Raw genomic sequence first — 17,036 nt, 5'->3', positions numbered from 1 at the left:
GGAAGGGCAAGTCAAGAGGCGGCACAGGGGCCCCAGATGACAGGGCGGCGCGGCCAAGGGGGGGGCCGCGCCGCCCTAGGGTTTGGGCTCCCTGTGGCCCCACTTCGTTTCGTCTTCGGACTTCTGGAAGCTTCGTGGAAAAATAGGCCCCTGGGCGTTGATTTTGTCCAATTCCGAGAATATTTCCTTACTAGGATTTCTGAAACCAAAAACAGCAGAACAAAGAATCGGCACTTCGGCATCTTGTTAATAGGTTAGTTCCAGAAAATGCACGAATATGACATAAAGTGTGCATAAAACATGTAGATAACGTCAATAATGTGGCATGGAACATAAGAAATTATCGATACGTCGGAGACGTATCAGCATCCCCAAGCTTAGTTCTGCTCGTCCCGAGCAGGTAAAACGATAACACAGATAATTTCTGGAGTGACATGCCATCATAATCTTGATCATACTATTTGTAAAGCATATGTAGTGAATGCAGCGATCAAAACAATGTATATGACATGAGTAAACAAGTGAATCATAAAGCAAAGACTTTTCATGAATAGCACTTCAAGACAAGCATCAATAAGTCTTGCAGAAGAGTTAACTCATAAAGCAATAATTCAAAGTAAAGGCATTGAAGCAACACAAAAGAAGATTAAGTTTTAGCGGTTGCTTTCAACTCATAACATGTATATCTCATGGATATTGTCAACATAGAGTAGTATAATAAGTGCAATAAGCAAGTATGTAGGAATCAATGCACAGTTCACACAAGTGTTTGCTTCTTGAGGTGGAGAGAAATAGGTGAACTGACTCAACATTGAAAGTAAAAGAATTGTCCTCCATAGAGGAAAAGCATCGATTGCTATATTTGTGCTAGAGATTTGATTTTGAAAACATGAAACAATTTTGTCAACGGTAGTAATAAAGCATATGCATCATGTAAATTATATCTTATAAGTTGCAAGCCTCATGCATAGTGTACTAATAGTGCCCGCACCTTGTCCTAATTAGCTTGGACTACCGGATCATCACAATGCACTGTTTTAACCAAGTGTCACAAAGGGGTACCTCTATGCCGCCTGTACAAAGGTCTAAGGAGAAAGCTCGCATTGGATTTCTCGCTATTGATTATTCTTCAACTTAGACATCCATACCGGGACAACATAGACAACAGATAATGGACTCCTCTTTTATGCATAAGCATATAACAACAATTAATAATTTTCTCATTTGAGATTTGAGGATTGTTGTCCAAAACTGAAACTTCCACCATGGATCATGGCTTTAGTTAGCGGCCCAATGTTCTTCTCTAACATATGCATGCTTAACCATAAGGTGGTAGATCTCTCTTACTTCAGACAAGACGAACATGCATAGCAACTCACATGAAATTCAACAATGAATAGTTGATGGCGTCCCCAGTGAACATGGTTATCGCACAACAAGCAACTTAATAAGAGATAAAGTGCATAATTACATATTCAATACCACAATAGTTTTTAAGCTATTTGTCCCATGAGCTATATATTGCAAAGGTGAATGATGGAATTTTAAAGGTAGCACTCAAGCAATTTACTTTGGAATGGCGGAAAATACCATGTAGTAGGTAGGTATGGTGGACACAAATGGCATAGTGGTTGGCTCAAGTATTTTGGATGCATGAGAAGTATTCCCTCTCGATACAAGGTTTAGGCTAGCAAGGCTTATTTGAAACAAACACAAGGATGAACCGGTGCAGCAAAACTCACATAAAAGACATATTGAAAACATTATAAGACTCTACAACCGTCTTCCTTGTTGTTCAAACTCAATACTAGAAATTATCTAGACCTTAGAGAAACCAAATATGCAAACCAAATTTTAGCATGCTCTATGTATTTCTTCATTAATGGGTGCAAAGCATATGATGCAAGAGCTTAAACATGAGCACAACAATTGCCAAGTATCACATTACCCAAGACATTAATAGCAATTACTACATGTATCATTTTCCAATTCCAACCATATAACAATTTAACGAAGGAGAAACTTCGCCATGAATACTATGAGTAGAAACCAAGGACATACTTGTCCATATGCTACAGCGGAGCGTGTCTCTCTCCCATAAAGTGAATGCTAGGATCCATTTTATTCAAACAAAACAAAAATAAAAACAAACCGACGCTCCAAGAAAAAGCACATAAGATGTGATGGAATAAAAATATAGTTTCAGGGGAGGAACCTGATAATGTTGTCGATGAAGAAGGGGATGCCTTGGGCATCCCCAAGCTTAGACGCTTGAGTCTTCTTATAATATGCAGGGGTGAACCACCGGGGCATCCCCAAGCTTAGAGCTTTCACTCTCCTTGATCATGTTGCATCATACTCCTCTCTTGATCCTTGAAAACTTCCTCCACACCAAACTCGAAACAACTCATTAGAGGGTTAGTGCACAATAAAAATTAACATATTCAGAGGTGACACAATCATTCTTAACACTTCTGGACATTGCATAATGCTACTGGACATTAGTGGATCAAAGAAATTCATCCAACATAGCAAAAGAGGCAATGCGAAATAAAAGGCAGAATCTGTCAAAACAGAACAGTTCGTATTGACGAATTTTAAAATGGCACCAGACTTGCTCAAATGAAAATGCTCAAATTGAATGAAAGTTGCGTACATATCTGAGGATCATGCACGTAAATTGGCTTAATTTTCTGAGCTACCTACAGGGAGGTGGACCCAGATTCGTGACAGCAAAGAAATCTGGAACTGCGCAGTAATCCAAATCTAGTACTTACTTTTCTATCAACGGCTTAACTTGGCACAACAAAACACTAAACTAAGATAAGGAGAGGTTGCTACAGTAGTAAACAACTTCCAAGACATAAAATAAAAACAAAGTACTGTAGCAAAATAACACATGGGTTATCTCCCAAGAAGTTCTTTTCTTTATACCCATTAAGATGGGCTCAGCAGTTTTAATGATGCACTCGCAAGAAATTGTATTTGAAGCAAAAGAGAGCATCAAGAGGCAAATTAGAAACACATTTAAGTCTAACATGCTTCCTATGCATAGGAATCTTGTAAATAAACAAGTTCATGAAGAGCAAAGTAACAAGCATAGGAAGATAAAACAAGTGTGACTTCAAAAATTTCAGCACATAGAGAGGTGTTTTAGTAACATGAAAATTTTTACAACCATATTTTCCTCTCTCATAATAACTTTCAGTAGCATCATGAGCAAACTCAACAATATAACTATCACATAAAGCATTCTTATCATGAGGCTCATGCATAAAATTATTACTCTCCACATAAGCATAATCAATTTTATTAGTTGTAGTGGGAGCAAATTCAACAAAGTGGCTATCATCATATATAGGAGGCATATTGTAATCATAAAAGAAAATTTTCTCCTCAATGCTTGGGGGACTAAAAAGATCATGCTCATCAGAGCCAGCTTCCCCAAGCTTAAAATTTTCCATAGCATTAGCAACAATGGTGTTCAAAGCATTCATAGTAATGACATTCCCATTAGCATGCATATAAAGTTCCATGGGTTTTTTAATTCTCTCTTCAAACACATCATGTCCTAATTCAAGATAAAGTTCATAAAGATCTCTCATATTTTTTTTGTTTTCCATTATGCTTAACTAGTGAAATAAAAACATGCATGATATTAAGTAAAGTAAAACAAGTAACTAATTTTTTTGTGTTTTTGATATAGCAAACAAGATAGCAAATAAAGTAAAACTAGCAACTAATTTTTTTGAATTTTGATTTAGTGCAGCAAACAAAGTAGTAAATAAAACTAAGCAAGACAAAAACAAAGTAAAGAGATTGAGAAGTGGAGACTCCCCTTGCAGCGTGTCTTGATCTCCCCGGCAACGGCGCCAGAAATTTGCTTGATGCGTGTGGTTGGCACGTCCGTTGGGAACCCCAAGAGGAAGGTGTGATGCGCACAGCGGCAAGTTTCCCTCAGTAAGAAACCAAGGTTTAATTGGACCAGTAGGAGTCAAGAAGCACGTTGAAGGTTGATGGCGGCGGGATGTAGTGCGGCGCAACACCAGGGATTCCGGCGCCAGCGTGGAACCTGCACAACACAACCAAAGTACTTTGCCCCAACGAAACAGTGAGGTTGTCAATCTCACCGGCTTGCTGTAACAAAGGATTAACCGTATTGTGTGGAAGATGATTGTTTGCAGAAAACAGTAGAACAAGTATTGCAGTAGATTGTATTTCAGTAAAGAGAATTGGACCGGGGTCCACAGTTCACTAGAGGTGTCTCTCCCATAAGATAAACAGCATGTTGGGTGAACAAATTACAGTTGGGCAATTGACAAATAAAGAGAGCATGACCATGCACATACATATCATGATGAGTATAGTGAGATTTAATTGGGCATTACGACAAAGTACATAGACCGCCATCCAACAGCATCTATGCCTACAAAGTCCACCTTCAGGTTATCATCCGAACCCCTCCAAAGTATTAAGTTGCTAACAACAGACAATTGCATTAAGTATTGCGCGTAATGTAACTAGTGACTACATCCTTGAACATAGCACCAATGTTTTATCCCTAGTGGCAACAGCACATCCATAACCTTAGAGGTTCTTGTCACCCCTCCAGATTCACGGAGACATGAACCCACTATCGAGCATAAATACTCCCTCTTAGAGTTACTAGCATCAACTTGGCCAGAGCATCTACTAATAACGGAGAGCATGCAAGATCATAAACAACACATAGACATAACTTTGATAATCAACATAACAAGTATTCTCTATTCATCGGATCCCAACAAACGCAACATATAGAATTACAGATAGATGATCTTGATCATGTTAGGCAGCTCACAAGATCCGACAATGAAGCACAATGGGGAGAAGACAACCATCTAGCTACTGCTATGGACCCATAGTCCAGGGGTAGACTACTCACACATCACTCCGGAGGCGACCATGGCGGCGTAGAGTCCTCCGGGAGATGATTCCCCTCTCCGGCAGGGTGCCGGAGGCGATCTCCTGGATCCCCCGAGATGGGATCGGCGGCGGCGTCTCTGGAAGGTTTTCCGTATCGTGGCTCTCGGTACTGGGGGTTTCGTCCCGGAGGCTATTTGTAGGCGGAAGGGCAAGTCAAGAGGCGGCACAGGGGCCCCAGATGACAGGGCGGCGCGGCCAAGGGGGGGGCCGCGCCGCCCTAGGGTTTGGGCTCCCTGTGGCCCCACTTCGTTTCGTCTTCGGACTTCTGGAAGCTTCGTGGAAAAATAGGCCCCTGGGCGTTGATTTCGTCCAATTCCGAGAATATTTCCTTACTAGGATTTCTGAAACCAAAAACAGCAGAAACAGAATCGGCACTTCGGCATCTTGTTAATAGGTTAGTTCCAGAAAATGCACGAATATGACATAAAGTGTGCATAAAACATGTAGATAACATCAATAATGTGGCATGGAACATAAGAAATTATCGATACGTCGGAGACGTATCAGAGGTCAGCAGTGATCTTGTTGCCGCCCTTTCCCAGCCAAGTTCCACCACACCACCGCGTCTCCCGCCATGATCTAGGTGAAGTAGCCGAAGGTCACCGCCACCAGACCCGCCGTCCACTGTCGCCGCCCCTGGAGGACCCCGCCTCCGCACGAAGGGGAGTCCATGGACGCGCCACCACCGCCCCTGCCATTTGGCAGCTAGACGTGGCCGCCACTGTCGACTCCGACGGTGGTAGCGACCAGGAGGAGGAAGATGGGCCGCCTATTTTTGGGTTCAGGTCGTCGCCCGGAGCCGCCTCGCGAGACGACCCAGAGCGAAGGTGGGAAGGGAGGAGAGGGGATGGGAGGGGCGGTGGCGAAGGTGGAGTGGCGGTGGCGTTGGGATGGTGAAGGGTGGAGGGGCGGTGGCTAGGGGGGTCAACATTTCCTACTTTTGGTTCGATGTGAACAATAAAGTATTCTTTGATATCACCCCCTCTGGGTAAGATGGTAACATTCCAGTCCCATTTTCTACTTTCCTCGAAAACAACACCATGCGAGACACAATTTTCCTTTGTTGTTGGATTATGCAGTCTATAAGCTTTTGTGCCCTGTTTAGAGCATGTCTATCAGTGCTCCTAAAGGGCTCAAAGCCTCATAATAACCGTCGGTACGGATTTTAACCCCTAAACAGGGCAGACCAACCTGTGTAACGCTCAGGCCATATTTTTTTCCAGTTCCAGCCCAGTTCGGCTCGGGAACCCCTACTAGTGAGGGTTGGGAGGGCAAACTGAATGTGACCCGCACTGCTCCCCACCCTTGCGCGCGAAAGACATTTCACCCCGCCCATCTCCTGCCTCCCGCGCCGCCCCGATCTCCATGGCCCCACCCTCTCCGGCCACCACGCGGCCGGAAGTCGCCACCATGGACCTCGCGTCGACGACCCCGTGACCATCGCTTCCACTGCGCTGGGAGGTTCGCCGACCATAGTCGAGGTAGCGGACATGATCTCGGCCACCATGCCTGCGAAGAGGAAGCTGGTGGGTGCTGAGCGTGGAGTTGATGAAGGAGAATTTATGCGCAACGTTGAGTGGAACCCCAAGAGGAAGGTATGATGAGAGCAGCAGGAAGTTTTCCCTTAGTAAGAAACCAAGGTGTATCGACCAGTAGGAGAAAAAGGTTCTCTCCCGAGGTGTTGCGAACCAGCTCGTGGCAGGACGCACTACCGACGTCAGCAGCAACGTGGAGAACTGCACACAAACAACCAAGTACTTTGTCCCCAAATTTCAGCGAGGTTGTCAAGTTCACTGGTTTTGCTGAAAACAAAGGATTAAACGAACCGTGTGGAAGAAGAATTATTTGCAGAGAACCGAACAGAAAAATGTTGTAGAAGATTGCAATTAAAAGAAGAAGGACCAGGATCCACAGTTCACTAGAGGCGCCTCCTCAATAAAATAAATATGTTGGGTAAACAAATTACAGATGGGCAATTGATAAACAAAGATTCTACGCTAATGGTTGGTGCAGAATACATGCTATGAAAGTATGCGGGCATTACAATAATATACATAGACCGTAATCCAACTGCATCTATGACTAATAATCCATCTTCAGGATTGCATCCGCGACACCCTCCAGTATTAAGTTGCAAGCAACAGACTATCGTTTTAGGCAATGTGTGTAAAGTAAACGATGAAACTACCCTTAAATAGAACACCACGCTCTCTCTAAGATGACTGTCACACATGTCAAACACCTGCACCTAGAGCTTGAGAGATCTCCCGAGGTCGGATCAATCTCGTTGCCGACAGACACATTTATTCGTTCTTGTGATATTAGTGTGTGTAAGATACATAAACCACCCATTTTGTGCGATTAGTTAGAGACGATTATTATCCATGTTGTCCTTGTTGGCACTTGAAAACTATAACTATTGCGTGTCATGCATTTCCCACCTTATTCCGATTATTTTAATATTAGTATATGTGGAAACTAATACATTAACATTCTAATATATACATATCATTTTTATACCTGTACACAAATTTTTATTGTCTAAACTTAACAAACATCCAATATCATGTTTTATACATCCAAACAGGAATTAGAATTGGGTGTCACCCTTTCTTACTCACAACAAATATCATACACACTCAAACAATAGATTTAGAATTGGAGGCCATTATCTTTCCATCTTAGTTTTGGCATTTCATTCGAATTCAGTTCCAAGGCCCAATTTTGTGCATCCAAACACAACGTAAACAAAATTTGGAACAAGATTTAGCAGGGAAATTATCCTATCTATTCACAGCCCTACTTTTATAAGAACGTATCATTTTTTAACACCCCTACTTTCATGAGAAGAGCAGCACATACCAAGTGGGGCGTTTTGTAGACCGACCTAGATGTAGCTCGTGGTTTTCCAAAAACAATAACTGAAAATGGCATTTTAAAGTTTTTTTAAAATAAATGTAGGTAACAATGTATTCTTCTTACATTTCAAGAGTGCGAAAATAACAAAAGTGAAAACCTGAAGTAGCTTTTGAAACCTCCAAAAAAACTGTTACTGCCAAATGCCCACTTTTTGTGTCTCAGAGATTTTGAATGCATCATTATTAACATATCTACTACCTCTGTTAGGTTTTAGTCGATGCAGGGATATATGATAATGAACTAGCCGTGGTTCTAATCATAGTTAGTTAAATACGGATGGATGGAGTAGATTTTTTTTCCCGAGGATTCTTTACAACAAAACTTTAAAATGTCATTTTTAAGTTTTTGAAAAACAAATGGCTAACATGTAGCCCGAGCAACATTTTTAGTTTCCGGTCACGTACTTTGATACATCATACTGTATAGGTATATGTAAAAAAAAAAAGAGCTAGATCGTTATTGCTTCACACGATTACACAAACAAATGCCCTCAAACCAATTTCGCCAGCACCTCCGCTATGACCTATAATTACAAGAAAACAATGCGTCTAGAGAACTGTACCTACTGAAGAAGCGATGAGTGGTGCATATAATTAAACTTTTCTTCATCTTCTATTTTTACACGATGATACAGAACATGAGTGATGGTTTTAGATGTATCGGTCTGTGCTTTTGTGCAGAGTCCCAAAAACAAGCTGAACTGAACTGCCTTCTGTTACACAAGAGTTGAGATATCTTGGTACCAGGAGGCACAGCTGCATTAGTGGAGACTCACAAAATCAGACGAGCCGTAGCGGTCTGATCTGCCCTGATTTCTATTTCCCACAAAAAAAAAATATTGCTCTCTAGTGACCATCTTCAGTATTTGCTACACTCTGTTGACGCGAGGCGGCATTTACTAGAGGAGCGTCAAATTTCCATCTGCATGAAAATGAAATATAGTCAGGTGAAGTACTACTTAAAATATGCAAAAACAAAAACAGTATGACGACATTACATATTCGGCTGACTGAATTATCTCGTTAACCTTATTCAAAACTATTCTGGCATGACAGTCTAAAACACCTACAACACTCTTCATCCTTCACACAGGTACTTGCACACTAGTAGCCCCAAACCTTAACTATTGTGCATTTTGCCGTAACAAAAGTAATGAACACCAACCACTAGGGGAGAAGACATGTAGTATATGCGTATTCAAATCTTTTAGCGGAAGTGGTTGTACATACCGGGTTTCAAGAAGTTTCATCACTAAAAATGATATGTTAACAGAAAGTGATAGGTATGGATTTTATTGTTAGACAATGAGGTATATATATGTATATTTAGAATGACCTGGCTTAAGTTGCTTTGACAGAAAGCATAAGACAGCTAGATTAGGTGAGTGAGCATGTGGAGGAATTTAAAAGTGTTCGTTTAGGGAAAGGGAGATGAGTGATAGTATTATAATCCCTTTGCGGATTAAACAAGTTAGGGCTCCACCAAAAACATCACCAAAACGATGGGGAAATGGAATTTTAAGGAATGTCTATTGGTCGTATACTTCTTACTAATATATACATTGTTCTATCAAATATGAGATAATCCTAATATCAAGGCAGGATTTGAGGAATGGCAGCTCTACCGCAAGATAATGACAAGGAGTAGGCTGAAAATCTTTCCTGAAATCCGCAGGAAAATGAAATGTTGTGACAGCAAGTAGTCTGAAAATCTTTCCTGAAATCCGCCGGAAAATGAGATGTTGTCCTGTCACAATCTGCGCTCTTACTACATGCGAGTGTATGATACTACTTCTACTAAAGGGTAGCCGAAGACAGTTGATTAAAAAGGTACTTAGTGTGTTTCCGGTGGGCACGTGGTTGATGCCTAAACGAATTGATTCAAGGAATCGCGGGCACCTACCGGCCTCGTTAGGAACAGCGTGAGCATCATGGGCAACCATAATTTGGCGTACATTCGTGTCGACCCATCAAAACCAAATCTTAGATCTGAGAACGCGACTGTAGGCAATAATCGAGCACTAAGCTGTAATTACGATTTCGTCGTTTTTTTTTTGTTTTGGCAAGCGAACTCGAAGTGAAATTCAATCCAACAGTGGCGAGTAACAAAATAGTAAATAAACAGACCAGGGAGCCGAACTTACTCGTGCGGGAATTTGACCTCGCGCAGAGCATCGGAGCGGAGCGACCAGGCGAGCGCCGCCTGGGCGCAGCCGGCGAGCGGCTCGACGCGGGCGGCATCGGCGACGAGCGCGAGCGGGCTGTCGAGGTGCGCGTCGCCGACGGCGTCGAGGTCGCGCACCCACTCTGGCCGCTCCGCCGAGGCGCCCGACTCCCAGAGCACCCGCGCGTTGAGCACGAAGCCTGCCCACTCGAGCCTGCTGGAGAGCAGCATGTCGCTCCGGTCCGCGGGCAGGAGCGTCTCGTCCGACACGTGGTAGCCCACCAGCTTCCCCGCCTCGTCGCAGGCCGGCGCCTGCAGGAAGGACTCCTTGGTCCCTTCGTCTTCGCCCAGGATTCCGACGGGCAGGGCGCCCACGGATTTCACCTTCTGCGCCTCGTCGAAGAGCTCGGTGCGGAGTATGCCGTTCTCGTCGGCGAACACCACGACGCCGTCCATCTTCTGCTTCCGTATCTCCCTGCGATTCGAGGGGAGATCCAAATTTTGAGTTGGAGCTAGTGGGGAATTACTTCAGAAACAGCGTGAGCGCTGGGTGAGATCTGGTGCTGTGCCTGCGAGCATAGTACCTGAGTGCGTGCATTCGCAGTTGCGCGGTTGATGCGGCGTCGGGTCCGACGAGGTGGTGGAAGTCGAGGCTGGAGCGGGATAGCACGGCGTCGACGGCGTCGGTGCGGTGGCCAGGCTCGACGACGATCCAGACGAGCGGGGCGTCGACGAGGCGGAGCGTGTGCGCGAGGGACGTGAGCGAGGGCGTCTGGAGCGCGGAGGTGGCGGTGGGGGTGACGGCGATGACGGGCCTGGGCGGGCCGTTCCCGCGGCGGCTGCTGCTGCGCTGCGCGCTCTGGACGGCGGCGAGGATGTGGTGGGCCTTGAGGAGCTCGCTGGGGTCCGGGTGCGGCCACTTGCGGACGCGGATGGCGTGGCGGCCGACGAAGACGGGCCCGTGGTGGACCTGGTGGTGCGCGTTGGCGAAGGCGTCGGTCTCGGCGACGGTGGTGGTGGTGGTGACGGTGGTGGTGGTGGTGGTGGTGGTGGTGATGGTGGCGGTGGCGTTGGCGGTGGCGAGCGTGAGCGGCGGGGTGACGAGCGAGACGAGGTGCGCGGCGGGGTTGAGGGGCGTGGTGGGGAGGAAGAGGAGGAAGACGACGAGGCGGGAGAAGCGGAAGCCGACGGCCATGGAGGTGGCGCAGAAGAGCGCGTGCAGGATGAGCCAGGTGGTGGGCAGCGACGGCTTGGCCAGCTCCGGCGTGGAGTCGGGCGAGGCCGCCGACAGCGGGAGCTTCATGTCGCCGGGACTGCTGGGCAGCGAGATCTCCTCCGGGCAGTGTGAACTCTGAACCGCTGAGGTTTGGGTGGGAGCGCGTCGTAGCTAGCTAGCGGGCGGCGGTGGCGAGAGATATAAGGGGAGGGTGGGAATAGGACATGGGGGTAGGACGGCCGGGGCCGGGGCCGGGGTCGGGAGGGAAAGCAATTATTAGTAGCGCGGCCGGTAAAAAGGGCGCCACGGGTGGCCGCAGCTGCAGCTGGTGGAGGTGGATGGTGGGGCTGAGCTGCGAATTCGGCAATCGGCAGCAGCTGGTGCTGGTGCTGGGCAGCCACGCGGGGAGGCGGTCCTCGTCTGTCGGTTCGGCAAATTTCGCTGTACACGGAGAAGACAACGGAGGCGCATACAGCCATGGACACGAGGCTGCCTGGGAAGCGAGTAGCGACGCGCAGGGTTGGTGGTGGGTGGGAGCGTGGAACGAACCGGCCCAACAATTAACACGCTTCCATGCCAAACTCGTGACCAACGCCTTGCTGGCTTCAAAAACAGGCCCGAGCCCGGCCCGACACACAAGCCCGAGCCCAGCCTAGTTAGGATTTTCGTTCCGGGCTGCCCATGCCCAGGTTTAGTCGCAGCATGGGTTAGGGTTGGACGCCCTCCACCTCCTCGGCGCATGGCACCTCGGTGCACGGAGAGTTCCTATGATGTCGGTGTCGCAGCAGGGTTGGGCATGGCTCAAGGAGATAAACGTGTTTGTTGAGCCCTCCTGCATCCTGGTTCGGGACACTGCCTACAACCTTGACTAGTCGATGTGGGACACCTAGAGAAACGTGGAGTAGGATCCGGGGCGCTGCACTGGATTCCTCGATGAGACGTTGGCGGCAGAGAGGAAAACTCTTCTTCGACGAGGAGATCCCATGCAACGAGGTTCATGATGACACAGACGACTATTTGGACTACCTCGCCTACTTGTTGAAGAATGCCAAGAAAGAAGGCATGGAGGAGCAGCACAACCCCCCCCCCCCCCCCACACACACACACACATGCCGCACGACATGGGCGGGTAGGAGGCATTCACACTCGCCGAGAAGGCCTCCGAGATGCATGAGGTGTACGAGTGGCAGGGCCTCAACTCATAGCTTCACGAGTCATCGCTCGTGCAAAGACGGACACCAACTTCCTCGGTTTCCCAAGAGTCGGCCGGCACCACCTACACCGGCTCACCCTGCGCCAAGGTCGACGTGGCACTAGTGGCCCTTGCCTGCATCGGGCCCTCCATCGCCTGATTGGCAACCATATGATTGGATGCCATAAGAAGTATGATCCAAGAACTCAAACACTCTGATAGGGTGACAACCCTTGCACAAAACACTGAAGCAACGCTTACTTCAAGGAGACACGCTCCTGTGACTCTCCCTTGAAGCACCGCCCCTCTTTAGTCCGGATTGTAGCACCATCGCCGACGTTGGCATCACCGGCATCTCCCTAGCAACATGAGATTTCTCTATTGGTAGCATCGCTGCCTCACGCTAGCAGCACTGCCGCCCACACTTTGTAGCTCCAACGGGACGGGCCTTGTAGCTCTAGCCCCAGCCATTTGCAGCTCCAATAGCGGGGCTTGCACTACCGTTGCGTGTTTTGACGCTCCAACGGAGAGGCTCGCATCACCGTCGCGAGTTTTGCAGCTCTGACATCTAACCATTGCGGCTATGCGGTCTGAGTTTACGGGCTTGAAGCTCCGGGGGCGGGGGTTGCAACACCAACTCTCGCCTCTGGCTTGTGTCGGCCGCATCAACGACGGTCAAGATTGAATACATCACTGTCGTCATAGTAGAGGCAACACCTGTTCGGGATTTCTTCGGTCGGACAAAAGCGAGGGGAGGAGATCATATGGACAACTAGGCAGGAGGGACTTTGGGCGAAAACGCGTGGCGGGCGCGCGGTGGCATGTGGTCGGCAATGCGACGGCGCATGGCGGGACAGATTGTTGCAGTGGGGTGTCTTCTCCATCTCCATGACACTCATGGCAGAGGAGTAGGAGACCAATGTGGGAGAAAAAAATGGAGGGGTAAGAGAGAAGATGGAGAGAGAAACGAGTGGTCGGGGAGGGGATAAGGTGTGGTGCACAGTGGTGGGTGGGCCCATGGGGTACGCGTGTAACGAGCCAGAGGCGAAGGGCGTAGCGTGTTTGATCCCTCGTGGTATTGACCTTTTTTCTCGTAGAAAAAAAAACACCAAAAATTGATATGATTGAAAATACAAAACAGAGGTTTGCAAAATAGAGAAATTTCTTCAAGATGAGTTATTTGGATGAAACAGAAGTAAAGTGACTCAATCCTATACAAATTAGTGTCACATAGTCCAGGTTGAATGTTGAAATTAGTATGAGTTTAAGATGTAGTAATGCAACCCTTTGATCCAAAGGGCTTCCTTATACTGAAAGTACTTCAGTTAAAGGGGCCCCCAGTCACCCTCAGTTTAACATGAGTTCGTACAGACAAGAAGTAAAAACAGTAGTAGGAGTAAATCGTGGTACTGGTAGTGCTACAGCGATTGTCAGCTGTGAGGTGGCAGCTATTCATTTGTGCTGTGGACAGATTAACGCACGGTGGCCTACGATGCATCGCGTGTTCTTGCCGCATTGTGGCACACGCACGTTCTCCATTTAATTGGAGCGCCATTGTTTCCGGCACCCGTAGGTACGGGATAGCAAAACTTCGAGCAATTCGGCATCCAGGACAGTAGGATCCGTACAGTGGACATGATCCCGGGGAATGAATCTGACCCTGAATGTCGGCGAGCTATTCCACTGTCCTTTTTAAACACAGGATTTTACGGCCACACGCCGACACACAGCTCACAGTTTTGTTTGTTTGAAAAGGAAAAATAATAATCCCTCCTGCAGGGAGTACTACATGCTCACAACTTCGAGCATTAACAATGTCCAGGACAGTAGGAGTGTAGGGACACTGGACAGCATCCCGAGGATGGATCTGAGTATATCTGACCCTGAGTGTGTGTCGGCGTGCTATGTTCATGTCATTTCTCACACAAGGTTTTCTAGAATCACAAACCTCAATTAAAAAGTTGGGATGCCAATAACGACCCGGAGTTGGTCGATAGTGTACCTTTTCTTAATTAAAAAGTTATTTTAAACTTCATAAGATAAACTGAAATAATTCACACACGTACATATTACCCCTTGGTACTTTTCTTTTGTGCGGAAATTACAATGAAACTTACTCGGGTTAGTTTTCAAGTTGAAATATGACCGTATGTCGCCTGCATAATAAAAGGAAAATGAAATTTCCTATTTCTTTGAACATCAGAAATCCATTCATTATAGTGTTTTCGCACATTTTTTGTATATGTGTAGGCACTTCCAATCCTATTTTTTCTTGATAATTTACATGACTAAGTATCAAGATGACATGTATATTCAAAAAAATCACATTTTCTTAATTGCTTTGAAATACCATTTTTGAAGTTTTAAAAAACTAGACCCAGAGCTATTTCCGACGCCAATACCTGTTTTTTCATATGACATTCAAGAAGTGCCAGCATAAATTTTTAATGTAAAATTTTAAAAAAATGGGTCGGGCCGGATAACCGTCCAAGAGGAGAAAGAGGACGTCACCAATCACCACTTCTCGGCCATGTTGAAAAACGGTCCAACGAGAGTGCATGATTTCAATTGGTACCTTCTCCATTTTAAAACAACTCGACCTCTCGGAGCTTGATGCACCCTTCCTTGAGGAGGAGGTCCTTCACACAATCAAAGACATGCCAAGTGACAATGCCCCAAGTTCGAATGGTGTTTTACTAAAACCTTCTACAAACTGTGTTGCGAATTCGTTAACCTAGACATCATGGCGGTCACCAACATATTTCGCAACTTGAATTTGAAAAATTTCCAATGTCTAAACTCCACCAATAGTGTGCTTCTCCCAAAGAAGGATGGGGCGGAGCAAATTTCATATTACCGACTTATAAGTCTCATCCATGGTGTTGCCAAAATTGTTGCGAAGATGATGGCCACAAGGTTTATGCCCTACATGGACACCATGGTTTTCCCGCTCCAAAACGCCTTCATAAAAATATAAGCATCCATGATAACTTCACATATGTTCGGAATTATCCAAGGTAGAGAGTAGAGACACAAATCAGAGAAGCTAACTCTCCTTTTAAGGCTTGATATGAACAAGGCATTCGATTAAATTTTTTGGGATTACCTTCCAGACCTCCTTGAATGGATGGGGTTTCTCGCTCGGTTGAGGGATATGCTCACGAAGCTTCTTCGTAGATCCTATTCTTGGGTGCTTCTAAATAGCATTCTGGGGCCTCCTATTAGGCATGGCTAGGGGATTAGGCTTGGGTATCCGCTCTCCACACTCCTCTTTGTACTAACCATAGATCCCTTGCAAAATCTTGTGAACTTGGCAAATGAGCGGGGACTCATCCATCCCCATCAAAGAAGACATTGACAACCTCACACACATTCTTTCGGGATTTGTAGAGGTTACCAATTTGGTCATCAATTTGGGTAAATGTTTGGTTGCTCCCATACGATGCAATGATGTGGACTTGGATCATGCTTTGCAAAACTTCCTATCGTGTGATCCTGTTGCCTGCCAAAACCCACCGGCGAGCAGCGACAGGCAACACGGAGAGCCGGGAGGCTCCCAGGACTGCTGGTGGGCCCTGGTCCCTCGGGCGACGGCCCGCAATGCTCCAGCATGCACGTCCAAGATGGTGCAAGGGCGTGCCACCTGACCTATACCTGGTCAGGAAGGTGATGGATTGCCTCGACTAGTTTCCTGCATGGCATACACGTAAACATTAAATACGAGCCTCGATCGGCTCTCAGGTTATCCTGTGAATCGGCTCAAGGAGCCGATCCACCCATGATTCGTATTGGATCTACGATAACATGGTGGTCCTGCTTGATCAATACTAAGCTAAAACGATCTACGACGATTTAGGGTTTTCACCACATAACCGGAACGTCCTACACGTAGTTGAGCCTGGCAGATACGAAAGATGACAGAAACCAACCCTAGAAGAGGCCTAAAAACCAACATAGAGTTGATCCTCGGAACATCCCTTCTAGGATCAGCAAACCGTACCTTACGCACTACTGGATCATTCAACCCGTTTGCAAGGCCTAACCATATGGATATCAAACTAATCCTTGAAGAACAAGAAACAACCGTAACAGATTGAATCTACTAAATAAAGACTAAGCAAGGTGTTGTCCTTACACCTAAGATAGGTGTAAGGACAGTTAGATATCTAGGGATAGCATAACTAAGCGAATACATCAAGAAAGTACCAATGCTAACCCTAAAGTATCTATGATAACGGTGTTGCTCGCCATCAACAAGGCTTCAGTACGAGCAACACATGAACAACGAATATACTTGATACTGCCTAGATCGCGAGATGCGATCTAGGCGATGGCTCTTGCTACCCGGAAGAAACCCTCGAAACAAGGGGTGGCGATGCGCCTAGATTGGTTTGTTGCGAACGTGATCGTCCTCCTTTCTCAATAACCCTAGATACATATTTATAGTCCGTAGACTTTCTAACTTGGGAATAAACCCAACTGTGTACGAGCTAAACTCTATCTCTTAATTCTAATCGACACGTAACCTACTATAATTTACAGATACACGGGCAATCTAGCCCAAACTTCTTATACAAGGCC

General features: G+C 46.3%; 1 protein-coding gene across 1 annotated transcript; it reads right to left on the bottom strand.

Moving 5' to 3' along the window:
* Positions 1 to 8,319: 8,319 nt before the first annotated feature.
* On the bottom strand, positions 8,320 to 11,514 carry LOC127336887 (probable glucuronosyltransferase Os04g0650300). The gene is made up of 3 exons (XM_051363749.2): positions 10,632 to 11,514; positions 10,028 to 10,522; positions 8,320 to 8,805 (listed from the first exon to the last, which is right to left on the bottom strand). The coding sequence occupies exons 1-3, from the start codon at positions 11,348 to 11,350 to the stop codon at positions 8,730 to 8,732; spliced, it is 1,290 nt and encodes a 429-aa protein (XP_051219709.1). The 5' UTR covers positions 11,351 to 11,514; the 3' UTR covers positions 8,320 to 8,729.
* Positions 11,515 to 17,036: the final 5,522 nt, after the last annotated feature.

This window comes from Lolium perenne, chromosome 2 (genome assembly GCF_019359855.2).
Source record: "Lolium perenne isolate Kyuss_39 chromosome 2, Kyuss_2.0, whole genome shotgun sequence".
In the NCBI taxonomy this organism is placed as follows: Eukaryota; Viridiplantae; Streptophyta; class Magnoliopsida; order Poales; family Poaceae; genus Lolium; species Lolium perenne.
The sequence above is the reverse complement of the archived record's forward strand: the minus strand, read 5'-3'. Positions and strand labels throughout refer to the sequence as shown.